Source organism: Indicator indicator, chromosome 11 (assembly GCF_027791375.1).
Source record: "Indicator indicator isolate 239-I01 chromosome 11, UM_Iind_1.1, whole genome shotgun sequence".
NCBI lineage: Eukaryota > Metazoa > Chordata > Aves > Piciformes > Indicatoridae > Indicator > Indicator indicator.
The window spans coordinates 3,973,962-4,001,430 of record NC_072020.1 but is presented as its reverse complement, the minus strand read 5'-3'; the positions used below and the strand labels follow the sequence as shown (position 1 = coordinate 4,001,430).

General features: G+C 43.9%; 2 protein-coding genes across 2 annotated transcripts in view; both read right to left on the bottom strand.

Annotated features, from left to right (window-relative positions):
* Nucleotides 1-14,791, bottom strand: part of GLB1 (galactosidase beta 1) — a 30,201-nt gene extending 15,410 nt beyond the window's left edge. The window contains exons 1-10 of the mRNA XM_054385114.1: nt 14,756-14,791; nt 12,837-13,003; nt 7,993-8,143; nt 7,649-7,709; nt 5,998-6,092; nt 4,633-4,813; nt 3,483-3,541; nt 1,997-2,118; nt 1,853-1,893; nt 611-723 (exon numbers count right to left, since the gene is read on the bottom strand). Coding sequence (XP_054241089.1) covers nt 611-723; nt 1,853-1,893; nt 1,997-2,118; nt 3,483-3,541; nt 4,633-4,813; nt 5,998-6,092; nt 7,649-7,709; nt 7,993-8,143; nt 12,837-13,003; nt 14,756-14,791 — 1,026 coding nt within the window. The remainder of the gene's footprint in view (nt 1-610; nt 724-1,852; nt 1,894-1,996; nt 2,119-3,482; nt 3,542-4,632; nt 4,814-5,997; nt 6,093-7,648; nt 7,710-7,992; nt 8,144-12,836; nt 13,004-14,755) is intronic.
* A 5,900-nt stretch (nt 14,792-20,691) lies between these two features.
* Nucleotides 20,692-24,580, bottom strand: TMPPE (transmembrane protein with metallophosphoesterase domain). The gene is made up of 2 exons (XM_054385092.1): nt 24,568-24,580; nt 20,692-22,097 (listed from the first exon to the last, which is right to left on the bottom strand). Exon 2 carries the CDS (start codon nt 22,006-22,008, stop codon nt 20,692-20,694), a length of 1,317 nt encoding a protein of 438 aa, XP_054241067.1. The 5' UTR covers nt 22,009-22,097; nt 24,568-24,580.
* Nucleotides 24,581-27,469: the final 2,889 nt, after the last annotated feature.

The window sequence follows — 27,469 nt, the reverse complement described above, 5'->3', positions numbered from 1 at the left end:
ATGGAGAAATTGAAGAAAATGATCCACAGCAGGACTTTCACAGGTATGGCTACAAAGCCTCACTCAACCCTAGATGAGGTGTAATGCACTTTTGGGAGATCCACTCTCATCAAAAATGTACCTTCTAGTGAACAGGAACGTGGCTGGCATGAACAGGACAGCAAGTACCAGCCTGAGCCTTGGGATCTCTATGGAAACTGTTTTCAAGCCTCATTCAAACAGTCTCCAATGCTCCAATATTCCAAACTCAGACACAGGTTCCATGTTTCACTTCAATTTCCAGTCTGTGGAGATACTGTGCATTTTCACTAGCCACAGTTTGTGGCATCACAAAACCAAGTTGTGTTCATTTGGAAAGGCCCAAAACCAAAGCATGAAGCTTGGGACACAGACCTGCACCTGTACGCCTGTGTTTGAAAGAAAGGAGTGAGCCGTGGGGCAAGAAGGGCAACATCATTGTAACAGCAAGCAGTTAGCTTGGCCTAACAGCCTTGCCCTGCTTCACTTCCCTTACCTGCAGAAAACAGTAAATTCAGAAGTAACTTATACCAAGAGAAGAGTGAGAGAGTTTGCAGCACAGCAGGGCTGTTTCTGTCCCTGGGACACTCACCATACCAATGACTTCCCTCAGGGCAAAGTACTTCTCTGTTAGATCCCCTGCTTCGCTCAGAGGAGCATCATAGTCATAGCTAGTGGGCTGTGGCAGGTAGGGCATATTAGCACCTGAAGGAGGAGAGAAGAGCAAAACAAAAACATCAGCAATGCAAAAAGTGCAACAGGTGGCTCTCTTCCAAAGCTATCAACTTCAGAATCCTCTCCAACCACAGCCAGGACTACTACATTTCTAGATTCAGTGTAGGCGTTTTGATTTGGAATAGAAAAATATTGTCGGTGGAGGACAACATCCTTCTGAGCTCACACTGCCCTGTCAGACCACCTCCGGCAATATTCCGAGGAGAACCAAATGTATCCATGTTTTAACTGTTTCACAGGACTCAGTGAAGCAAAAGTAGCTTTTGCAAAGATAAATACCATCTGTGTTTGCTACAACATGCTGGCAGCAGACAGTGAACTGCTAGTGCAGCCATCTGTAGGAAAGGACTTCGGGGTGTTGGTGGAAGAGAAGCTGAACGTGAGCCTGCAGATCAGAAGGCCAATGGCATCCTGGTCTGCATCAAACCAGTGTGGCCTGCAGATGGAGAGAGGGGATTCTGCCCCTCTGCTCAGGTGAGACCTCAGCTGGAATACTGCATCCAGCTCTGGAGCCCTCAACACAGGAAGGACATGGACCTGGTGGAGCAGGGCCAGAGAAGGGCCTCAGAAACAATCAGGGGGCTGAAGCACCCCTGCTACAAGGACAGGGTGAGGGAGCTGGGGTTGTTCAGCCTGGAGAAGAAAAGGCTCCAGGGAGACCTAATAGCAGCCTGCCAGTACCTGAAGGGGGCTACAAGAAGGCTGCAGAGGGACTGTTTGCAGAGGCCTACGGGGATAGGATGAGGGACAATGGTTAGAAATGAGAGAAGAGCAGATTGAGATTGGATGTTAGGGACAAGTCTGCACCATGAGGGTGGTGGAGCACTGCAACAGGTTGCCCGGGGAGGTGGTTGAGGCCCCATCCCTGGAGATATTCAAAGTCAGGCTCAACAGGGCTCTGAGCAACCTGATCAAGTGAAGGATGTCCCTGCTGACTGCAGGGGGGTTGGACTAGATGACCTTTGTAGGTCTTTTCCAACTCAAACCCCTCTCTGATTCTCAGGCACAGCTTTCATTCTTTCACAGAATACATTGCTGTCTACATTCACAAACAGCTCCCCTACATCAGCAATACAAATTAAATTAAATAATTTCTTACCATTCCAATAGGCAAAGTTAGTTCCACCTATAAACATGTACCTAAAAAGGAAAGAAAGCCAATCCATTTTAAAAATCAGGTTTTGCCGAATTGGGCAAAATAAAAATCCCCTCCCAGATAACCCCCTACTGAACAGATACTTACAGGTTAACATTAGCACCACGTGCCAGGATCTCATTGAGTGTTTTAGCTATGGTTTGTGTAGGCACAACAGAGTGACGGTGCCCCCAGTGATCCAACCACCCAGTGTAGAACTCGGAGTTAACCTGAAAGCAGGAAGTGCAAAAGAGGAAGGAAAAACATAAAGAGGGAACAAGAACAGAATTCAATGTGATTTAAGATTACTAACCACAAGAGGGAAGGAAAAAAAAGATACCTTGACTCATTTGAGCCATTTCTAGGCTGCTATAAATACAGCAAAGCCTACACCAAGTCAGAACTTTTCAGCAGATTACTGGTCAAAGAAATTAAAAGACTGTTTCGATAATTTCACAGTATCACAGTACCTTAGAGGTTGGAAGGGACCTCAAGAGATCATCAGGTCCAACCCCCCTGCCAAAGCAGGATCACTTAAGGCAGTCTGCACAAGAATGCATCCAGGTGAGTTTGGAAAGTCTCCAGAGAAGGAGACTCCACAACCCCCCTGGGCAGCCTGTTCCAGGGCTCTGTCACCCTCACTGGAAAGAAGTTTCTCCTCATGGTGAGGTGAAATCTTCTACAATCAAGCTTGAACCTGTTGTTTCTTGTCTTATTACTGCACACCACCAAAAAGAGCCTGGCCCCCTCCACTTGACACCCACCCCTCAGCTATTGATAGACATTGATCAGATCCCTCTCAGCCTTCTCCACACTAAACACCCCCAGGGCTCTCAGTCTCTCTTCACAGGGGAGATGCTCAAGTCCCCTAAGCATCTTCATATCAGAAAATAACTGCTTAAGTACCAATGAGCATGGATTTCCCTGAAACCTGCCCACATGAACATGTTGACTACCCTGGGTGATCCTGCTTTGGCAGGGGGTTTGGACTCAATCTCTGGAGGCCCCTTCCAACCTCTAATGTTCTGTGATTCTGTTTCAGATGCTTGGCATTCACATAAAAGCTGGAACCAATAAGTTCTCTGCACAATAGCATACATAGATTATATGTCATGAAAAAGAAGTCTTTCCAATATTCAAATTGTGTAACCCTGTACCCTCAGTGGGTCTTCTCTCTTGTCAAATGGCTTCCAGTGATCTCACATCCCATTATAGCTTGTGTAAAACCTCTAGGGTAGCTGAAAACAGGAAGCAACTTCTGCCCTTTTAATTTTCCTTTTAACTGCCACCCACACACATACTTCACCAACTCATCTAATCATAGCCACTGCTTCTGCTGTTCTGTAAACATTTGCCTTAGCCAGGAAAAAAATACTGAAGTAAAATCGATGCCTTTTGAGAATAAAATAGTATTTGCAGAGCAGCAGTTGATGTGGATTTGACAAACACACACTCCTCTCTCAGTTCAGTTTTTCTGACTGACTTGGAAACGATGTCCTTGTAAGCAGGTCCTGCAAACACTGTTGTCAGCTCCTCTCTTATTAACTACTGCAAGATTAGGACCAACACAAGAAATGTAAGTGAAAAGACATACCAAAGGCCCTGTGGGTTCACTGCTCCTTTGAGCTAAGAATGCTGCTGTGACGTTGCCACCTATAAGCACAGACAAAAAAAAACAACTGAGTTGCTACATCCATGACTTCTCCAGTCCTTCACTTTACTGGGATCTTCTCCAACACCAGGCAAAAATCTAGGCAAGAAAGTTACTTCAGAAAACACAGGAATCAATACTTTGGATTCCAGTGTTTAAGTTGCACAACTTACTTAAAATAGATATACATGCATGTACGTCCTTGCTCTTGAGATACTTTTCCTGAAAACTCTTTTTCTTCTCAGGAATTGCATCCTGGCACCCAAAAAATCTGAGATGGATCAGAATTGCTCCATATACACATAAGGGAGTTGAAAATTTCAATCTTCTTACAAGAAAACAGATTCTTGCTAAGTACACATCCTTGATTGTAGAGAGAAGAATGTACAACAGAGCTCGCATGAAAAACCATGGCAAGATCTTGGAGTTTGTTTCTTGTGCTCAAGCCTATTTTGCCAAGCCTGTGCAGCATATGAACATTTACATCACTAACTCTCCTATCAAAAGGGCACTTTCTCAACACACTATGGCAGGCCTGCATTACAGCAAATTGTGGCAGTGTGCACATTTCTAATACTGACCTTCAGCAGCCATATTTTTTTCCAGTCACTACTGGCTTACAAAGAAATGGATCATGAAGGCTGATTCTGGGACAGAGGACATTAATAAAAAAGAAAGAAAGAAACAAACAAACAAAAAAAAAACCCCTGAAACCAACCAACCAAACAAACAAAAAATCCCCAACAAACCACCAAAACCCACACCAACAAAGGTCGAATCAAACAACCAAAAACTTATATAAAATAATAAATCAATGGAATCACTGCCAACTATTACTGCTAAAATTTAGGAGGTATGTACTAAGAGCAGTATAAATTGTTTATTCTTGATTTCATGATGCAAAGGAAGTGATTTTGACTTTCTAACTGGGTACTTGTGGGCAGTTGTAGTAGATTCAAGAGTTCACCAAATGCCTGCTAAATGCTATTTAAACAAAGCAGACAGGTTTGTCAAGCAGTCAAGTCACTATGTCCTGCCACAAAAACACACAACCAATTTTGGGTTTTTTTGGTAACAAACAGCAGTCTCCAACCTGGGGCAAAGTCCACTGTTGCATAAAGACCCTGAAGAGCACCACATCTCAAGTGAAACTGGCTTGCACCATCAGTTGTGAAGAGCACCACCTCATCCCCAAGATGCTGGCGGAAGAGCTTCAGAAGGAAACGCAGATAGTCGTAGTCACAAGCAAAGTAGCTTCCATACTCATTCTCTACCTGCACAGAAGTAAAGCAGTCACCAATTTCAGTCTATATCAGATACCAGAAATGTAAAGCTCAAACCCAACTCCCCTCTTCTTTTGATGGTAATGCTGAAATGCCAGTTTTACTCCAGACCCAAGGAGTAAGAGAAGACAACACTTCCAGGCACTCCTTCCTCCCACTTGTGGGAGATAAGTCATTCTCCTACAAAATCATCCTCCACATAAAACTCTCTACTCTTACTACTTAGCAACAGTCATCAAAACAGTCTCTAATAAACATGCAGAGCTGACCCCACCTCTCAAGCAGAATAATAAAATCATAGAACAGGCTAGAACATGCAGCAAAGGTAGACTTTCAGAAACAAGGGCTCACATGAATAGCAAAGTACTCAAAGGACTTAAAGGACTGAAGGACAACCTGAGAGGTATGAATCTTGCCCCTTTCCCACAGGGATGGACTTTCCAGCCTCAGATCCAAAGCCACATAGACCTGAAGGTTATTCCTGCTGTAAGCATCTTATTTTTGCCAAGGGATAACTTGGCCTGATGCTTTTGCTCCATAGACAACAGACATTGGTCAAGAACAGTAGCCATGGGCAAAGGTCTCCTCTATTCTTTGACAATCAGGGAGTTTTAAAAAAAATTAAAACACAGCTTCTCTTATGGTCAAATAGTAAGAATATGGAACAAATTTGCAATACGCATCTAGAAGGAGTTTAAGAGAGAAGCTGCTAGCCATGAATGCACAACATTGTGTCCTGAAACAGTTACAGTTAAGTTAGGTGACAAGAACTAAAAAGCCTACATTTGAGGCTGCTTTTGTCACAAGTTTTAAGCTGACCCCATAAAGGTTTTGCCTTTATCTGCAGGTATCTTTATTCCCCTATTGTCTGTCAGAGCAACTGTAATGTATTTTGGCTTTATGTGAACACTGGCATGTAACTCAGCTCTAAAAAGCTCCACAACTTTCCTCTATTGCATTCTACAGTCAAGGGGAACAAGTCTGATAGATGAGTGCTCTCGGGTTTGGAAACAATGCATTAGGTTCAAAGGGATAAGGGATTTCATCAAAACCCTTCAGCTCCCTGAAACTGTTAAGGAACATCTTTGACACAGCTGTGCAACACCCATGGAGTGTCTGCAAGAAAAATGTAAGCATCTGTGCTGCTTGGGTTTGTTTGATTTGAAGGAAATTACCTGCACCATGATGACTGGACCTCCATTTTCATAGAGGTGAGGCCTCATCTTTGGCAAAAGGACACCCATCCATTTTTCTACTGCTGCCAGGTAATCTGTGATACACAAAACATCAATCTTTCACAACTTCCTTGCCTCTTAATGTTGTTTTTAATTACATAGGGATAGATTGGGTGAGTGGTTGGACTTGATGATTTTGAGGTCTCTTCCAACCTGGTGGATTCTGTGATTTTACCTAAATATGTAAAGTATAACAGAACAGCATTTAATGAACTGATGAGCTCTCACAAATTGTCCCCCAAATGTCAGCTTCCAGGAGTTTGCTATCAAGTAAAACATTTAAATACTGACAAACTGTGAAAACCATTAGAGAGGCTTCAATCTCTCTCACACAAGTTGTTCTAAGACATTTCAGCAGGAAAACAAATTGAAATGTTGCTACATGTACTACTTTTTCAAACAGGTAATTTGTCCCACAGTAAGAAAGAAGTCAGACAGGATACATGTCTGTCCCCTAACACACACTCCAGTAATCAGGTTGATCTCCTGTCTCATCTCATCCCTCCATGTCTGGTCCAGTATCAGGCAGCACATAAGAATCATAGAATGTTAAGGGTTGAAAGGGACCTCCAGAGATTGAGTCCAATCCTCCTGCCAAAGCAGGATCAGCCAGAGCAGGTCTCACAGGAACACATCCAGGCAGGTTTGGAAAGTCTCCAGAGAAGGAGACTCCACAACCTCTCTGGGCAGCCTGTTTCAGGGCTCCATCACCCTCACCATAAAGAAGTGTCTCCTCGTGTTAAGGTGGAACCTTCTGTATTTTATCTTGTTCTTTGTCCTATCACTGGGAACCACCAAAAAAAGCCTGGCACCTTCATCTTGACACCCACCCCTCAGATATTGATAGACATTGATCAAATCCCCTCTCAGCCTTCTCTTCTCTAGACTAAACAGCCCCAGGGCTTTCAGTCTTTCTTCATAGGAGAGATGTTCAAGTCCCTTCATCATCCTCATAGTTCTGCCTTGACCCTCTCAAGTAGATCCCTGTCTCTTGAATTGGGGAGCCCAAAACTGGACACAATATTCCAGGTGTGGTCTCACCAGGGCAGAGTAGGGGGGGCAGAGAACATCCCTAGACCTGCTGGGCACACTTTCCTCGATGCAGCCCAGGATACCATTGGCCCTGATATTTAAGAATGCTGTAACTATTTCTGAAATGACAAAAACATACTGACCAGCCAGGAAGGATACCCATGATGAGTGGCCAGTTGGCTACTGCAAAACTGAAAGCTGACTTGCCACCTGTTTTTTCCTTCAATGGCAACAATGATTTCTCCCTTGACATGAATTTTCATAGAACTGTTAGGGTTGGAAGGGACCTCGAGGTTCATCCAGTTCCAACCCCCCTGTCATGGGCAGGGACACCACACACAGGTTGCTCAGAGCCACATCCAGCCTGGCCTTTTTCATGAAACTTCATGAAACCTCATAAACTTTCTACCTTGCTTTGTTCTTTCTATACAGTTCTTGAATGCATACTTCTACAGCAAAAGCACTGAAGATGTTAATCACAGGGTAACTGAAACTGAAATATGAATTATCTAGTAATGGCCTAAAGTGTATTTTTGCCAGTCTTTTTTGATGTCTCTACCTGAATCAGAAGACCTGAGAACAATAGATTTCTTCTCCAGCAGCCATGCAGGAAGACCTCCCTGGGAGAAGAAAGGGATCACTTCAGTGACCATGTTTAGGAAATGCAAGAAGAATTTAGCCTGAAGATTGATTTTCTACAAGCAAGCAATAATTCCCAGTGAAAAAAAACAAATACAAAAGTAACCTTGCATAGCAAGAAGCCACTTAGGATGCATGGATTTTAATACACTAAACCAAGAGTCTACTCCAAGGTTACATCAGGTATTTTTGCCTACTTCAAGACAAAAACATTTTGCTTTGCAGTTACCCTAGAAATGAGGTAACTGTTACAAAAGGCTGTACCATGTCCCACTCTGCACAGATGTAAGGTCCAGCTCTGAGGATAACCAGCAAACCAGTGTCATTAGCAAGCTGCAGGAAATACTCCAGATCCCTGTCACCAGAAAAATCATACACGTCCGGCTGGGGTTCATGGTAGTTCCATGGCACGTACCTGTGAAGAGAGAAGACCTTCCATTATGGAACTGAGACTAAACCACAACTCTGAACAACAACAGTTTGCACAAGTCCCAGGTATCTGTGATGCTGAACTGGTCTTCAGATCAGTAAAACAGAAGAATAACTCTCAGGCTTTTCTTCTGTGAGGTACTCATAAGGTCAAAGGCGTTAATGCTCAAATCAGGCTTTTGCATCCTGTCTGCAGGAGCTCACAGTAATGCAAGAACAGGTTTTGATAGTGCCATGATGAACCATGCTGTCTGTCCCAAACTCTTAAGGAGTTACCAGTTTTGATGCTAGCAAGTCAGCTATCAGTTACATGGTGGTGGAAGGTTTGTGAAGAGGTGAATAATGTAAACTACACACACAGATTTCCCTCGTTTCTTGGTGCCCATAATTTAAAGAGAAGACTCCAGGGGGACCTTAGAGCTGGCTTCCAACAGCTGAAGGGATCCTACAGGAAGGCTGCAGAGGGACTTTTCATAAGGGTGTCCAGACACCGGTCAAATGGGGAATGGTTTGAAGCTGAGGGAGAGCAGGGTTAGACTGGATCTCAGGAAGTTCTTCAGTAGGAGGGTGGTGAGACTCTGGAACAGGCTGCCCAGGGAGGTTGTGGATGCCTCCTCCCCAGAGGTGTTCAAGTTCAGGTTGGATGAGGCCTTGAGTAGCTGAGTCTAGTTGAGGTGTCCCTGCCCACGGTGAGGAAATTGGAGCAGATGATCTCTGAGGTCTCTTCCAACCTGAGTCATTCTAGGATTCTAAGACCAAGCTTGCCCAAACAGCACAAGACCTTTGTGAATGGATCACCCAGCTTGCACAGGGAACAGCCATGGGGCTGACAGCTTCCTTGTAGTGGCTGCTGCCAGTACAAAGAACTCCAAAACATCTAAGCTTCAAATGATACTGCCTCTATATTCCAAAAGTTTCCATTGACCAGGAACAGTGCAGGCTCTGGAAAACCTGCATGGAAAGAATGGGCAGCTTGGAGAATGCTAAGGTGCCTGAGAGTCAGGACAAAGGAAAACTTTGTTTCAACCAAGTAATAAAGTTGCCAAACCAGCAAATAACCATTTGAGGGAATACCTATTACCTACTTCCAGGACTTAGGAAACCACAACCACAGCAAAGAATTAAAACAAAACAAAACAAAACACACACTTGGTTGCAAGGCAACGAAGCAACACATCATCTATCAACTATCGTGCAGTGTTACAGCTGGTATGCTTTACAACCGTGAGAGCTTGGGCCTGGGGTAGTATTTAATGGCAGCCACAGAACAGACAGACATTAAAGATTAAAGATTAGTGCACCTGAAGAAGGACTCAAGAGAACTAGAGAACTCATTCTCCATGCATTTACTTTTTCTGCTCATAGGTCTGTGCCCTCTGTGTAAGAACTGTTGTAAAACCCAAACTGTGCCTAGTCAAGCAAAGATCCTCTCAGGCAACACTTTTCTTGCTGTCTAAGTTTGTTTATATGTTTCAATTTTGTAAGAACTACACAGAAGGGAAAGTAAGTGCAAAAAAACATTGCTTTCAATATGTAAAACTTCCAGGACCCCTTACATGAGCACAACGCTGAAATGGCCACACTCAAACATGCATGCACATGAACTTCAAATGCAAAAATTAGAACCTTAAAACTATCTTCATCTACAGGAGAATTTTCACTATAATACCAGGCTGTGGTTTTTAACAGCATAAAATTAAACAGCTTGTACTGATTCCATAAATAATAGAGCCGCATTTTATATATACCTAGGAGTCTTTAGAAAATGGAAACTATGCTTATTTTTAATTAATAGATATTCTAAACAGCAGCTCTTTCCTAAAGGGAGTTTCTACAGCTTTACAGTTTTCTGCAGGTAGTAAAATAAACAAAATGCTCAGCACTCTTTAACTTTCTATGAGCCTGTAAGGTAACTGCTGAGTCCTCCAGGAGGCTTCTCCACTGATCTGTAAATTCTGTAAATATTTAGCCCCATCTGGTGGTCGTTTAATTCCTTCATACCAAAACCACACCCCAAACCATTAAGGTTCAGTCCTTTCCAGATGTCTTTGATGACATTCATTTCTAGTTGTCAGTTCAGGAACTCAAAACATGGACAGTTAACCTTGTGAGACCTGATGCTCCTGTGTGCTACCTGCTGAGGCAGGGATTGGAGCTCCTAGGCATGCCTCCATCACCTGCTGGGATGTCACACCAACCACAGTATCAAAAGTCAGCCTGCTACTTGGAAGGTTTAGGCCTTGATGTTTCAAGCTTTAGTTGAGGATCAAACTTCCTGTCACTTGTTTTCCCAATATCCTGTTGTTATTCCTCAAGATGCTTCCAGCAGCAGATGGTTAAACACGTAACACTGCCTCTGCTCATGCAAGAGCCCCAGAGGAGCTGTTCACTCCATCATTAGCTGGATGATGCATCAAGGCATTGCAAGCCTTTTGGAAATGAGGCTGCAGAGAACAGGAAGGAGAGCAGGTCTGGCTTGCTTCCACTACAAGGTATTTACAAGGACAATCCTGCAATGTGGTGGTTTGAAACTGTCTTTTTAATTTTTCCTTGCAAAGTTCAAAACAGAGAAAGTGAAAGAATGTAAATAAGTCACTATTGGGTGTAAGAAAGCAAAATAACGATTGTTCTAAACACTTCCATTGGACAGATAGAAATGTTTAAGAACTATTACCCAAAACAAAGTAGGCATTCTGCACATTCTGCGTTCGGCAGTGGGGGCAGTTGCTGAGCTGTCTGGCTGCTGTTTCTTCTTCTCTTCTGGCTGAAGATAACACACTGACCTTGGCAGCTAAGTTAACAGCTTTCTGCTTAACTAACTCTGCTTCTCTGTCCAGGGGGGTCTGGGGGGGAAGCTCCTGGGAGAGGGAGGCCCCTTTGGGAGGGTCCCCTTGGGGGGAAGCAAAGGGAGATCGGTTGTGCTTTTTCTGTTGATTGTATATATTTGTGAATGTTGTGAATTTTGTATATTTGTACATATTCATTGCATTTCATTGTAGATTTTAGACTCTGCTTGTAAATACAGCTTTTCATTTGCTTCCAGACTGGGCTAGCCTGGTTATTGTCGGTGGGGGGGGAATTTCAGCTCACACCGACACATGCAATAAAAGGATCCTGTTTCCCTTGAAGCAGTAAGCCTCACTGGGAGAGCCTTGATAAGAAGCAGAACCTTGATAAGAACCAGGAAGGCTCCCACCTTACAAATTATCTTCACTCCTTTCTGCACAGTGGAAAGACACCAGTACAACACAGAAAAGCAGAGAATAAGAGTTATCAACAAGTGGGGAAAAAAACAAACAAAACAAAACACCAAACCTAACTTTGTTAACAGGAGATTACAAAGGAAGAAGGAAGCAACAGGGAAGAAAAAAGAAAACAGCAACTTTGCCATTAATCAACAGTGATGGAGGAAATAGGTAAGGAAAATTCCTGTCTCAGAAGACAGGATGCAGCAGAACCATGAACAGGGAATTCCAAAGAAAAAAGGGATTGACTGAAAGAGCTGGAAATTAACAGAGGGCAATGAAGATGTACAGACAACGCGGGGAGGAGAAAATACATGAGGGAAATATGAGACATTATGGATCATAGGAGTCACCTGTCAGGAACCAGGGTGATCTTCATAAAACATCAAAAGCTACAATTTTCTGGTCCTTTTGAGATTACTTTTACTGCAGTAAAAATTATTACATGGGCAATTCCAGCAACTCTGACCTGATCAAGCATGTTACTGAATCCCATTGTTCTTGCACAACAGAAATGCCCTTGGCAGAGGCAGAGCACATTCAACTGTTTTACAGTTACCAATGCCCACAGTCCAACAATTTACTCCAGGTCATGTTTTCACCCCGGGTTGTGAAGCAAGAGGTGTTGCCTATCAGCAGGGAAATGGACTTTCAGCTGTAACGTGCCCAACTGTCCCAGTCTGTGCTGTTAGAGGTCACCCTGCACTACCCTTCACTTCTCTGGAGCTTTCTCACCTATTACTTAAAAATTAATCAACCAAGTTAACAATGCTAGTGACATAAGATCCACTTAACTATTCACAGTCTGCATCAAGAGCAGTGTGGCCAGCAGGGCAAGAGAGGGGATTTTTCCCCTTGACTCTTGTTCTGCTGAGACCCCACCTCAAATACTGTGTCTAGTTCTGGTGTCCCCAGCATAAGAAGGACATAGAACTGTTGGAGTAAGTCCAGAGGAGGCCACAAAGATGATCCAAGGACTGGAGCACCTCTGCTGTGAGGATAGGCTGAGAGAACTGGGGTTGTTCAGCCTAGAGAAGAGAAGACTCCAGGGGAACCTTAGAGCTGCACTCCAATACCCAAAAGGATCCTACAGGAAGGCTGCAGAGGGACTTTTCATAATGGTGTCTAGAGACAGGACAAGGGGGAATGGTTTGAAACTGAGAAGAGCAGGGTTAGGCTAGATCTTAGGAAGAAGTTCTTCAGCAGGAAAGTGGTGAGACTCTGGAATAGGCTGCCCAGGGAGGTTGTGGCTGCCTCCTCCCTGGGGGTGTTGAAGGCCAGGTTGGATGAGGCCTTGAGCAGCTGAGTCTAGTTGAGAGGTGTCCCTGCCCATGGCAGAGGGCTTCAAGTAGATTGTCTCTGAGCTCCCTTCCAACCTGAGCCATTCTATGATTCTCTGACTACGAATCACTTTGCAAGGCCAGAGCTACTTACGTCTGAATGGCATCCAGCCCTGCCATCTTCATCTTCAGGAGGCGGTCCTTCCAGTAATAGCTGGGCACCCGCGAGTAGTGAATGCTGCCCGAGATGTACCGGAAGGGTCTCCCATCCTTGACGAAGCAGCCGCAGTCATAATCAATCCCAAAACTCCTGGGTATGTTCTGTATGCAGAAAAAACCAAACCAAACAAACAAAAAAACAAACCAAACAAACAAAACCCAAAGAAACAAACAAACAAAAACACAAACCACAACAAGATATGAACCAAAACACAGACAAAGAAAAACACAACACAAAAACCCCACAATAAAATCTTTGGTTGCCTTGGAAGACACAGAGAGCAATCTGTGCAACAGCTGTGGGTTGGTCATGATGTTAGTGGCAGTGAGGGGTTAACAATTGGACTTGATGGTCTTAAAAGGTCTCTTCCAACCAAAATTACTCTATGGTGTTATGACTGTAAGGTACAGTGGTGTTAAAATGACTGATGGTAAATGACTCTCCACTAGCTTAACACACCCAAGGACTACAATCCATCTGCCAGCCTCTCAGCAGTGGCAGGATGCACTCCTACCCCAGTACCATGTGAACTCTCCACTCTTAACAAACTCCTAACACCACCTTTCTACAGGGATACATTCTGCAGTTCCTTACACCAGTGCAAATGTTGAGGAATTAATTTGAGAGACATGGGGTGAATGCTAACACTTTGCACTCAACGCTTCAGCTTAACTAAACTGATGAAAATCACAACCCTAACTCCAACTTCATGTCATGCCCAAGTCTAGAAGCAAAATCCAGCTGGGAGCTTTTGAGGAACGCGCACATTTGAAATGCTCCAGGGCAACAATACACAGATGTTTGAAACCTTAGTTTCCAGTAAGAATAAAACTGTTTGACAGATCACTATGAACCACATACACTAACATAAGTCACTAAAAATTAGTCATTTTTGGACAAAGTCCTGCTTCCAGTAGTTCTCCAGCTAAACACATGCAAAGCAGTGAAGTTGAAGAATTAACAATCTGCACTTCCTAGCCCTAAGAAAAAGCCTTTAACTTCACGAGCATGGAATTACGCCTGCATTCTTATTAAGATTTAATCAGTCTGGAGAAGAGAAGGCTCCAGGCAGAGCTACACAGCAGCCTTCCAGTACCTAAGGGGGCCTACAAGAAGGCTACAGAGGGACTGTTCACAAAGGCCTGTAGGGATAGGATGAGGGGCAGTGGTTTGAAATGAGAGAAGAGCAGATTTAGATTGGATGTTAGGAACAGGTTCTTTAGCAGGAGGGTGATAGAACACTGGAACAGGCTGCTCTGGGAGGTAGCTGAGGCCCCATTCTTGGAGATATTCAAGGTCAGGCTGGACAAAGCTCTGAGCAACCTCATCTACTGGAGGATGATCTGGCTGACTGCAGAGGGGTTGGACTAGATGGTGTTTGGAGGTCCCTTCCAACCCAAACCATTCTATAATTCTACTATGACTAACAGAAGCATTTCTTTTGTTAGCTAAAAGCAAGGAAAAACCAAAGACCTTTTTCTTAAGTGCCTAGTCCTGTGTATTTTTAATTTTTTTTTTTAACCAAAAGTTAACATCTCATATCTTACACCTGTTATGTATCCTTTGGCTTCCCTGTCAGCAGTACTACTTTAGTCCTCCACATATAACTAAACAGTCGGTTGCTTATGTTCTGTGACTTCGCATTTGCTTTTTATCAGACTCACTACTGAACACATTTTTTAAAACGCCTTCAAGTAAAAGATCAGGAGGGATTTGTGAAGTCATAAGTCAGTAAGAGCAATCAGTTAGTGCCCTACACATCCATCAGAAAATAAGGAGTTAAGCAAACAAGCCTCATGATTCACTGGATGTTATCCTAGTCCAAATTAAAAGCTGTTGATTAGGACACTGGCCTTGTTCTTCAAAAGCTGAGGCTTGCTCTGTCCCATACTGAGAATGGGGCACAGCAATTAGGAAATTGATTATGTGAAACCAAAGCGATGAAATCAGAAAGGCAAGAGATGATGGCCTCATTACATGAGAGCCATCCACCACCCAACACGGGTAAGTTAGGTAGGGCCCAACAGACCACACAGTTTTGAAGAGCCCTCCCAAGACACCATTTCTTCTTCTTAACTGGTGAACAATTTTGTTGCAATAGTGTGCACAACTACAAGAAAAAATAAAACCATGGGAAAAGTTCATGTGTAACCATAAAGGTCCAAGTACTGAAACTCCTGGACCCAAGTGCCAACCAAGAGCATATTCTTAGTACAAAAGAAGAGCAAAAATGAGCCAGTGCAATGTGTCGTGGGCCAAAAGAGCAAGAAAACAAACTGCTAAATAGAGCACACAATGGAAAAATAGGCCCTCCTAAAAAGTGGAGGGCAAAACTGCTGAGTAAACATGCTTGCACCTGTTATTAAATGGAGCAACTGAATGAGATAACCACAAAGGCTTGAAAACTACAAACTCCAAGGAAGAAGAAGCCTACAGTGCATTGCAACTGTGACAAAAGACCTTTCTTGAAAGAAAACCTAAAATAAAGTTATGTCTTACATGCACATAGCAATCCAAAACATTTTACCAACAGTGAACAAGTGAAATTGTCCATGTGGTGGTCATAACAACATGAGAAGATACAGCCCTGAGCTGGCAAGCAAACAAGAACTGCCAAGAGACTGCCAAGTATTGCATGGTGGAAGCTTTTTATGCTCTGATCCCACAAACACAGAGCCATTATTAACATTACTTAAAAGTGTTCCACGAAAGTTGAAATAAATCTTGACTCAAGGGTATGGATGTGGCAGGTCCCCACAAAATCAGGACCTTACAGAGCTGAGAAATACAAACCAACTACTCCAGAACAAATTCAACTCCACAAGTAACTCCAAAAGTTGTGATTCTTCCTGGAAAATTACCTTGTTGCAGTAACTTCAAGCTGTTAAGCCTCAAGTAAATTGTGCAGAGGATGCACAAGTGTGTACCATCTGCTTGCTTTCCTTTCAGTTCAAACATCTGTGCCTTCTTTTTTTGCTGATCTTTAATTTATAACCTGCATCTTGATTCCTGGGCATGCTGCACTAGGATGGAATTGCACTGTGCTTGTATCCCCAAAGGACACCAATCAACCTTACTAACACCCAGCAAATGTTTCACATCCTTCAGATGTTTTTCACTCTAGGGCACTATGGCAAGTTGCAGCACTAATGCAGAGCTGAGTGCTTCAAAATGATCATAACTAAATGAAACTCAGAACCCAGGTGTGCTGCAACAATTCTGTAACATTCTTTTTTTTTATTAAAAGTAAGCATTAGAAAAAAAGTGCATGGAAAGATGATTATCCCTGTGAATAAAGAAGTGTCAACATAAATTGCCCTTTCCCTCTCAGAGAGGATTTTAAAGCTGTGACCATAACTGAAATCACCTTCCCTACACATACACTTGCTGATATTCTGTTATTATTATGTGGGTGAGGAGAGGGAGGAAGCTGCCAGAGCACTTGCTCCAGCCCATGTTATCCACTGCCCTTTGTAAGCAACTTCCTTCCCTGCATGACCAATTACTCAACATTCTTTTATTGTCAGTGCATGACTCTGTTGACTGTTTTCAGAACAGAGCTTGCAACAAAACCATTCTGATAATGAATTTATGTCTGGGTCTGTCAATATCATCCACTCACAGTCATGAATATATAGCAGTAATTAATTCCTGGCATCCATCTACTAAATGGGGTAGCGGGTCTGCTAGCTTGGTAAGAAGATCCAACAGACAAAAACTAACTGCACACTATAGGATGCCAGCTCATTCAGATCACATATAAATGCCCAGCTGAAAATAAAAGCTCTTCCAACATTTTGCAATGTGTATGCCTCTCAACACAGGGAAAAAAATAATCAGAGCTTCAGCATACAAAGCTATTTAAAAATAGCTAGACACTCTCATTCTCCAAATTTACAAAACAGGGTTTTTCTTCTGACTCGGAAAGCAAACCAATGTGGCTACAAATCCTCAATGAACCCCTCCACCTGTGAAGATTTCTAATCTCTACCCTAAAGATCAAGTATCAAAGCTGAGAACCACAAACCACTCATTTTCTGCTGCTCCTTCCAAAACAAAAATCCTCTTACTACCTTTTCTCTGCCCTTGCAGTGGTCTTTTACTCTGCATCACACTTCATCTCTTCACTCTGCTCTTATTCGCCCTAGCAGGCATCAGGCAAATTCCAGTATCTGAAGGAGGCCTTCAGATACTGTCCTTTTCAGGATGTTGGGTAGTGGTAAAACCAGGGGGAATGGAGCAAAATTAGAAGTGGGTGGATTCAGATTGGATATTAGGAAGAACTTCACCATGAGGGTGGTGAGACACTGGCACAGGTTGCCCAGGGAGGTGGTGGAAGCCTCATCCCTGGAGGTTTTAAGGCCAGGCTGGATGTGGCTCTGAGCAACCTGATCTAGTGTGAGGTGTCCCTGTCCGTGGCAGAGGGGGTTGGAACTGGATGATCCTCGAGGTCCCTTCCAACCCTGACAATTCTAAGAATAGTGGCCTCATCTTTCCAAATTTTCACCATGCCTCAACTTAGCAGCATGGGTATAAGACTTTGAAAAACAAGGCAGCTATATTGCCAGTAGCTTTCTGTTGGTGACTAGAATTGGTGTGTTAAAACTATTCAGCAGGAACTGCTGCAAGAAATATTGGTACCAAATAAAAGGTCGTTAGAGGCATCTTTCTTGATAAAGCAAATAAAGTTTTATTAAATCCCAACATTTAAAGCATTTGTTATACCACAATTTACATATTTTCAGATCCACTCCATAGCAGTTATGTAATTTAATAAATATAACTCTCACAAAGTGATGATACTATCCTGGTATTATTCTGACAGTGATTAGCTCCTTCCCTAGTGAACTGGCCTTTTATAAAGAAGAAACATAAATTTGTTAAGTTCTTCAGATCAAATACATTCCACACACACACAAAAAAATAATAACTTTACAAAAGAAGTATTTTAGAAATTACAAAATAAGCAGCAGAGCATTTTTTTCCCATCTGGAATAATGAACATAGGTCTACATCATGCACATTCAAGTCAAGTTGGAAAAAAGTATAGAAAAAGCCTTAGTGGATAATTAGGGATTGCTGTCCAAGATTTTAGAACAGGTTAACTGCTCTTATTATCAAAAAGAAAGTTCAGTTAGGATACTTGCCATTCATACTTAAAAAAAACAAAACAGCAAAATAGAAAAAGGCTTTGAAGTGTTTTGGCACAGAAATAAAACATTGAGTGATAATTCATCATCAAGCAAACAGGCTTTCAGAGAGAGAGGCTTAAAGAAAAAAAAAATAACAAGAACTAAATAGCATTGGGAGAATTCAATACATTTATGAAATGATAATATGACCACTCCTAAAAGGATATGTATGTACATGGTCCTAAAAGGATACACAGAGATCTTCCTAGAAGGGCAGGTACAAAGTAATAAAGAAGTCATATATGCACCCCTGCAACAGAAGGACCACTTCAGGTGGGTTTTTGCAAACATTTGGACAGAATGAAGAAATAAAAGAGGGTAGGGGGAAAAATAATAATAATATAAAAATTAACTAGAGCTAGCTACTCTCTGGGAAACTAATACCACGTAAAACCAGTCCCACAAAAGCCTCCTGATAACCAATTGGTGAGCAAGTTTTGCATTTTCTTAACACAGCACAAATTAAAAGCTCTCCTGGACCAGTGGCCTAAAGGGTATACTCTGCACTGCTAAACACAGAACACTGCTTTTAACTGAGAGTGTGTTGATGAGTAAACAGAGGGTTCAAGACTCTCTTTACAGAAGACCATTTGACACTACACCACTGACGCAAAGAACCTCAGACAGACCCCATGCAGGTGGTGCTCAACACACATAGAAGAAACTTTAGGATACTTAGGCAGATACTGCACAAGGATTTAAAAAAAAAATTACAAAATTATAGTTGCTGTAAAATTGAAATTATGTAGTCCAGCAAGCAGAGGGCCTGGCTGGTCAGGTGTTCAGTTTTCAGACTAAAAGAGGACTGCAAGGGTTCCATCAGCCTTCCAGTGCACATGACACATCAACAGTATTTCTCAACATTCCAGTGATTGAAAATGCAAGAGGTTTGTACAGAGGAACAGGATACAAAGCCACCTTAGCAGCCAGAAACTCTGCTGAGGGGGTGAAAGGAGGGAATGGAGTCAGACTTGAGTATTTCATTTGCAGGAAAACCTAACTTCAAAGCCTATGGTAGCTCTGTAATACCTCTACGTCTGCAAAACAAGAACAGAAGCTGAAGAATAAAGCAGAAGGGTGTCTAGTTCAGGATCAGACAAGAAGGCAGGAAAAGACTGGACAGCCCAGTTCTGCTCTTGCCATCCCCACTCTCCTGTGTAAGCACTGATCTCTTTTGCCCCATGCTACAGAAGTCTGCTTGAGAGGAACCCAGAGGAACCCAGGTGCTGGTGAGCAGAAAGGCAGCGCTAGGGAAGGCCTGTGGCTACAGCTGCAGACTTCAGTCAGGATTTCCAGAATTGAATTGTTTGTGGCATTTCATACAGCAACAGTGAGTAAAACAGAAGTCAACTTTTATCAGCCTGGACAATCCATGCACTTTAAATTGCATTCTGGCTTTCTTACATGAACACAAAGATATGGAAGCAATAATGTTTTTATTACTCTTTTCTAATCTCTACAATTTCCCAGAGAGTATTAATTTGTGTTAAGTCCTTCTTGGAAAGGCAGGAAGAAATTCTCCATCCCTCATTATCCTGTAGCATTGACTCTGTTACATGCCTATCAGACAACCAGGACATTGACACACAAATATTTCTTAAAAGTCACCTGCCACGGAGTTTAGTGTTCTAAAAAGTACAATTTACTTCACTATAAATCAAGTTCAAGCATTAAACTATTGGCATTGTTTTCAAGCAGCATTCTCCTCACTCTTGTAAGGGGAAAAAAAAAATCACAGAAGAGAAATTAAGCATAAACAAAAGGTACAAAACGAAAAGAGACTACTTCAGTGCTGGATTTTGTGTTTGACATCAAGAGGTACTTTATGCTCAGATAGCAACAGAAGTTAAATTATGATTTTTTTTCCCATTTACTTTTACTAGAGCTATCTTCAGTAAGTAATTACTAGATGCCCAGTTATTTGGGGTAAAATTCCTGCAGAAAAACAGCCATTTTCACCCTTTCAATTCAGTCTCCCTACTTTCACCCTTTCATATCAGTCTTCCCAGCCTTTAACTGGAAAAAACTGCATTTCAAGAATTGATGCCTGGCAGTTTGCTGCCTGGTAAGCAGCACAGCTGTCTGCACTAGGGCTTCCAGTCCAGGAGGATAAAGACATCCAGCCTCAATAACAAGAAAACCCCAAACTATTCACTTCCTGCAATGTTTCTAGCACAAGGCTTCCAGAGTTCATACATCTGGTGCACAATCTGCAATCCCTTCTGCAATGTCACTGCAAGAGACCTGAACTTCACCTGTCTGAGACTTGATAAGGCAGCTGCCTGATGGGATAGCAACCAGTGGAGCATGAAGCAGCTGCAGGACAGAGATAATACGAACAAGCACAGGACACACATTACCTCTGTGGTATCAGCGTTATTGTTAAAAGCAGAACCTCAATCATCATGAACTCAGTGAATTAATTTCTGTAGTATTTTAACATGCCCCCAATTTGCTTCAGAAGCCCAAGATAACAATTAGTGCTTTCTGCTCAAATTTAACAGAACCTGCTCAAGTCCACCCCAATACATCTTCCCTGAAAAATGACTTGCATTCAGAGCAAAAGGATGGCAGAAGTCTGTGACATGGAAACCCCCTCAAGGAGCACGCAGAATTATCTCCGTTATCTCAGCTCTGCTGCCCAGCCTCATGGGTATTCCAAAGTACATCGTCCCTGGGCTGACATAGACAAAGGTGTTCTGCCCGACTTTGTACAAGCCAACAAAGAAGGGATTCAGAAAGTACGCGCCTGCATTTAAGGGGAACATCTGCCCTCCATGAGTATGGCCAGAGAGAATCAAATTTATGTCTGGTCTCTCCTGAAGGGCCCACTTTGCAGCAGTGGGCTGATGGGCTAAGAGCACAGTTGCATGCTCACTACTACAACCTCTGAGAGCTTTTTTTAAATCCATGCCATGTCCTGAGTAGCGCAACACATCTGCTTCAATATCATCGACACCAGCCAGGCAGAACCAGTCAGCAGCACTCTCTGGTGAGACAATCTTCACGTTCTCATTGTGGAGCGGCCGAATGTTAAATGATTTCAACAGCTCAAACCAGTTGCTAACATCTGAGGTGTAGTACTCATGGTTTCCCGTGACAAAGTAAGTTCCCATAGGGGAGTTAAGTTCTCCAAGAGGCTCAACAGCAGGTCGTATAATCTCTGCCTCAGAGTCAGTCAGGTCCCCAACGATCACAGTGATATCTGGCTTTAAAGCCTTAACCATTCTCACAATCATGGCAAGCTTGGTCTTCCCAACTGTAGGCCCCAGATGAATATCCGAAAGCAACACCACTTTCAGATTATTCATTGTAGAAGGCAGCTTGTGAACTGGAATCTCCACTGAATTCACAGTGGGAGGCTGGGAAGCATTTAACAGCCCAACAACAGTCAGCACAAGAGTCAGCATGACTGCTAAAACTGGTTTCATCACTGTTCTGTTCTTGCTGCCAGTGCCTACCTTCATGCCTCGCCCAGTGAAGAACTTGTAAGCCTGCTCTACAGAGCCTAGAGTGAAGAGGAAGAAGATAAGAATGATATAGGCCCCCAGGCAAGTGTAGGCAGCTAAGGAAAAGAAGTATGGCTCTTCTGCAACAAGAAATAACAATGTAAAGAAGCTTGAGTGAGCCAAAGCTAGAAACATGAACACAGCTATTTTCCATGGCATGAAGCAGAAGGAGCTGGCAGCTGAAGACCTGGAGAACGTGGTGACTGTACTTCTCCAAACATGAAGAGATCCTATCAACATGAGAGCGTTAACAAATAATGCCGTCTGCAGCCTTACAAGCCAACGCCGCATCCTGAGATCGAGTTTTTCTGCCAGATAACTCCGCGATAGCATCATGGAGAAGAAAACCACTCCTGCAGCCACTGCGGCCTTTGCTTCAAGGGGCAGTTGCTTGAAGGAGATCATCTTTGCTTCCTGTCTGTTCCCTGCTGCTCTGCAGAAGTCTCCAGTAGGCAATAATGTGGTTATGAAGGGATGCCTTGGGTCAACAAAGCCTGCAACCAGGAACCAGTATCAGCTGTTTTACAATATTAGACATATTCCCTTTTTCCCAGAGGACTTGTACTTTGCACACCCTGCCCAAGTCACTGGGCCATGCAGAATCACTATCACAAAGACAGGAAGGAGATTTCCTGATGTGGAATAAATCAGACACTGACAACACTGGATTCTGCCAGTCGCCTTCTAAGCTCCCACCCTGCAACCCTCAATGATTGCTACCCCTCCCCCCCCTTTTTTTTATATGCTCCTTCCTAATTAAGGCCTCCTTATAGTAGATGGCAATAGATCACAACAGTGATGCAATGAATCCCAGAAAAAAAATATTAAGAGTATTTGCAAACAATCATTAGAGTATTTGTAAACCCTGCACACGTTCTGGGACTAAGCTGCTTCTGCACTTCATACACATTTTCTTTTCTTCCTAAGCAGCTGGCTCAATCTCAAAAGCAGGTATCATCCTGTACCACTGTTACCAAATGCAAGAGGTTCTACACAAGCACATGATACAGAGGCAGGGAAGGCCCCACTGGAAGAGCTACCAAATTCAGCCATGGTTCCAGAACTTGCAGATGATGTATCAGCAGAGATCCTTTCCTCCAGCTCTGAATAAGACTTCCCCAAACCCCTCAAAATCAGTAGGGCCAGTGAATAAGCAATAAACAAGCAAACATCAGTCATGTGTGAATCATACCAGAACTCCATTTTCCTCTGTGTTTTTCTCAGAGTTCACAGCGTTTCTACTAATGTCCAGTGAGTACATTTCCATTTAAAACAAACCTACTGTCTCTCCATCCATACTTTGACTAGAGAAAAAGCAATCATTACAGCCAAAAATATCTCAGAACTAGGGCACAGAAGCTGCCTTGTACACCTCTGCAGTCAGCTTGAGCCCACAAGTCCACAAACCTGAGTTTGCCAGGTTGCTTATCTGCAGCATATACTTTCTCCAGCTAATTTAAAAGAACATTAGCACCTTCGTGATGACATACGATGACTCTTTTATATTTTGAGAACTAGACCAAGTTTTGAAAAGACTCCTTCCCTCACTGCTTGGTCAGAAAGCTGTAAAGACCTTGTGATTCCCAGCCTTAGTTCCTCAAGCCCTCTCAGCTATTACAAAACTATTCTGAAGCACAGAAAATAAACAAGGAAGACAAGAGAGTAAGAAATGCCCTACTGGTTCGAGTCCACAGTTCCTCTAGGCACTGGACTATATTCTGTCTGGACAACAGGAGTTAAGAAATGCTGTTTAAAGAAATAAGATGACCCTGACTGTACCTCTCATACCTCTCCATCTGACAAAGCTGCTCCATTAGGGATGTTAGGAGGCAAATCCTTGCCTAGTCATTTTTTGATGTTTTTTACGAAGTTGATTTATCTGAATTTGGCTAATCCTTTCTTTGGAATCAATTAAATGCTATCCAATTCTACAACTTCCTGTAGCAGCAAATGCCTGGAATTCATTAAGTATTTTTAACGTATTTTATTTGTTTACAACTCATCTACTAAATCCACCAAATGTCACTCTTCTAATAGTACCCAACTGGGCAAGTATTGGTTCTCTTACCTACCAGCTTCAGAACTGTTTCAGCTGTAAACCCGTCCCTCAGAGACCACACTTACTGACACACAGTTCTCTGGCAAAGTTTTCCTGTAAGGCTATACTGCTTTTCACATAGCTTTAACCACCCGTGCATCATTCAGTTAGCAACAACTAGCAAAACAATCCTGACACTCTGCTGCAAACTCCAGGCATAAGCAACAAGGCATGGATCCCACAGCATCTGTAAAGACTAAAGATCTACCCAAGCCCCTGGTTAGGCAATTAGCGTCCCACTGGACAAGGCAACAACAAGAGTCGATGCTGAAACCGGGGAAAACAGGAAAACTCCAATCCCTCCTCTCACATACCACAGGAAGAACAAGCTTTCCCGTGGGATCTGCTAGTGGAGTGTCGGTATCAGGTAACTGCAGCTTGATTCCCACCACCCCTTGCCTCGGGTTGTTTAAAGAGGCTTTGCAATACAGAGTTCCTCGGAGCAGAACCTGGGCTACGAAGGAGCACAGCCGGCAGGGCCGGCCCGGCAAGTCCCGCAGACCGCCAGCCCGGCGCTCATCCCCGGGAAGGCGCACGGCGTGCAAAGGCAGCCACCGCCAGCCTTCCCCCCAGACGAAGCCGGGCGAGAGCCCAGGCCTGCTCCGGAGACGGAGCCGCCTTCCCCGGGCCGCACCTGCTCCGACAGCTCCCTCTCGGCGTGGCCACAGGCCCTGAGCAGCAGAACTACAGATCGCTAATGACTTAGCAATAGACCTAAGTTCATCGTTTTCCGCCGGGGGCTAGAGGAGAGTCCCTACCAGCGGGGAACCAAGCCCACCAGGCGACACCCCGCGCCTCTCAGAGCTCGGGGCCGCCACCAACAGCCATGGGGACGCCTAGGGGGAGGGAGAGACGAGGGAACTCACCGCTGCCCGGAGGAACGAGGCCAAACCAGCGAGCAGGAGCAGGAGCAGGAGCCGCAGCATGACGGGCGGCAGCGGCCGGGCAGGAAGCGGCGGCGCAACGAGCGCTGCACGGCCCACCGACCCCCGGCACGGCGGCGTCAGCTGACTGCCCCGCCGGGCAGGCTCCGCCTCGCCCAATCGCGCCCCGCTCCCTCAAGCCCGCCCCGCTCCCTGCGCGGGAGCCGCCAGCACCGGCACAACTGCTGTCCCTCAGGTGGTGTTCTGGCCCGGTGTGTGCGGCGCCAACATACAGAGACGGGAAGGGCTGATTCTGTTGCCTATTGGCAAGTACAGGCATACAAGGTGATGATGATTCACCTACGCCAGCACCGGATCACACAACTGTGTCACTTAAATTCCTCGGGTTAGTAAATCCTTCCCGTTTAATACATATTCGTTAATATTCTATTCCTTTAGTGGTTAGTCCATTCCTTGCTTTGATTTAAAGATGGAGGATTCGAAAAACTCAAGGCACACACTTGAAGGGCTGTCTTCCTCAAGGAGGTGGCTAGCTTAGGAGGTCAGTCAGACGTTAATCGCATTCTAATGTGCACAACTCTCACAAAGTTCATCCATAGTTAGCCTCTAACAACTAAACCTGTTATTATGGTCTGTTTAGCGTGACAAATATTCATCCTCTTCCAAGGCTCTTCTTGTCTCCTTTCTCTAGACCTCTGGTCTTTCAGCAATTATTCATTCATTGTTTCTTAAGATCTTTGCGTGATCATCCATTCTTCCTTCCCTTGACACAGCCAGTCCTTGGCATGGCTGCTCTCACATCAGTGTCCATCCTGTCTGCCTGCCAGCCTCCTCCTGCCCTCACAGCAAGCCATCACCAGAAACACCTTCACAGCCAGCCTAATTTTACTTCTTTCAACCACAGTTGGCAAGATTTGTTTGCAGACTTTAACTGAGTCACTGTGGTGGAATGAAAGCACCTCCTTTTAATCCGTATGTGCTCTCAGCGGGTTTTACACTGTTTGGAGTACATGGGAATCAACTCTTCACCCTAGGAAGAGCCCATAGCCAAGATCATAGCAAGTCCTGTGTACTTGCCTGGAGTCATGACTATTTACTGCTAGGTTTTGTGCAATGCCTACAATGCCAGGGCGGCTTCATCTCCAGCCACCCGTTTGGTACCTGAGGCAAGAACTAGCCAGGGACAGCAATCATTGATGGACCCAAAATCTTCAGATTGAAAACCCTACCTTTAGGCCTCAAGTCCATTGACTTCTCCCCTCAGCCCTATGCAGCAGCCTGGAGGATGCCAGGCCCTCTTCTCACCCTTGCTTCTCTCTGCTGTTGTGTGGCAACAATGCTATTTGCAGGGAGCCAAACGGTTGGAGGATAATGGAGACTCCAGGAGCCTCCTGGGACACTTTGGCCACTGTTCCTAGGCCTAGCACAAGGAGGGGGCTGGATCCCCAGGGCATATATGGGCAGCTGGAGGGTAGTCCCAGTGCCCACGGGGCAGCCTTTCTTTCTGGCAAGCAAAATGGCCACCTGCAAATGGGCATACAAGCCCTCACTGGCCACTGTCCAAGCCACAGCAACTTCCCACTGAGATTTTTCCAACAGCTTCCACTTCCTAGCAGGTCTCACCTTCCTTTCTTATAAATACACAGAGGGTGAGCTGCGGAAAAAAAAAAAAAACACAACAAACACTCCAGAGATTATGTCAACCAGTTATATTTTTCTAGAACTAGTCCAATATTTTTATTGCCTTAGAGCAAAAGAAAATTCCAATCAGAAAAAAGGGGTCTAAAAATCTATTCAGAGAAGCAATAAGCCATCATTATCCATCAGTATCACTGAGGTGCCTCTAAAACACAAAATCCATAGCAGTTAAGAGTGATACCAGACTGCACTTTCCACGACAAACTTAGTATGAGTGTCAAACACTCCTATCTATCTCTCTGGGGATCTCACATCACTGCAGAAGATAATGGCCAGTATTCCATACCTTTTTATTTTTCAAAATGATACTAAATAGTAAGCTACACACTAAAACTAATATGAAATCATTCACCTGCCAGAGCTGGATTGTTCTGTGTAGCTTATCCTCTGTTCCCTAGGGTTTTTTTATATATAATGGCTTTTCTGTTGGAGATGAGTAACAATATGTAATTCCATGCTTTATTGTTATAATTCAGCCTCTGGGTACTGTTTTAGTAACGAGATCTTCTTTAAGCATTGTTTTTTTTTTGTTTTAATCGCTCCTTCAAAAAGAATTTTTTCCTCTGATTTCCACAGAGAATTTTAAGAGAACAATCTCTAACAAAATTATATTGATTTAAAGCCCCAGAATTAAATTAGAATATAGGTTAAAGAGGGAGCACAGTCCAAATGTCCTTGCTTTTGGACAAGTTTTTAAACTGCCTTTCTAGGATAGAATAGAATCACAGAATGGTTTCTGTTGGAGGGGACCTTTAAAAGTCATCTTGTCCAAGGAGCAGGGATCATACATCATGTATGATCAGCAGAAGAGTGCTAACAGAAAAAGCCTTAATTTGATTTTTCTCATTTTTAACCTTCAACAACCAACCTGACACACCTGGACTGAAACCATCCCAGACTTCATTTTGCACTGCCATTAATCTGCACGACTTCAAGACCGACGATGTGCCGTCTTCTGCCTTTCAGGGAGGCTTTGAGAGGAGATTTCTCAGGAAAGAACAGAAAGCGGCACCGCTGTCGCCCCTGCCGCGGCCCACCTGGACTGGCGGGAAGGCCTCAGCCCAGGCCGGGAGGGCTGCCCCGGTCCAGGAGGCTCCACTGCCCGGTCGCCATGTGTCTCCCTGGGATAAAACGAAGCTGCTCTGCCGTGGTGTCCTTTCCATAAAGGCAGCTTACCCGGAGCGCT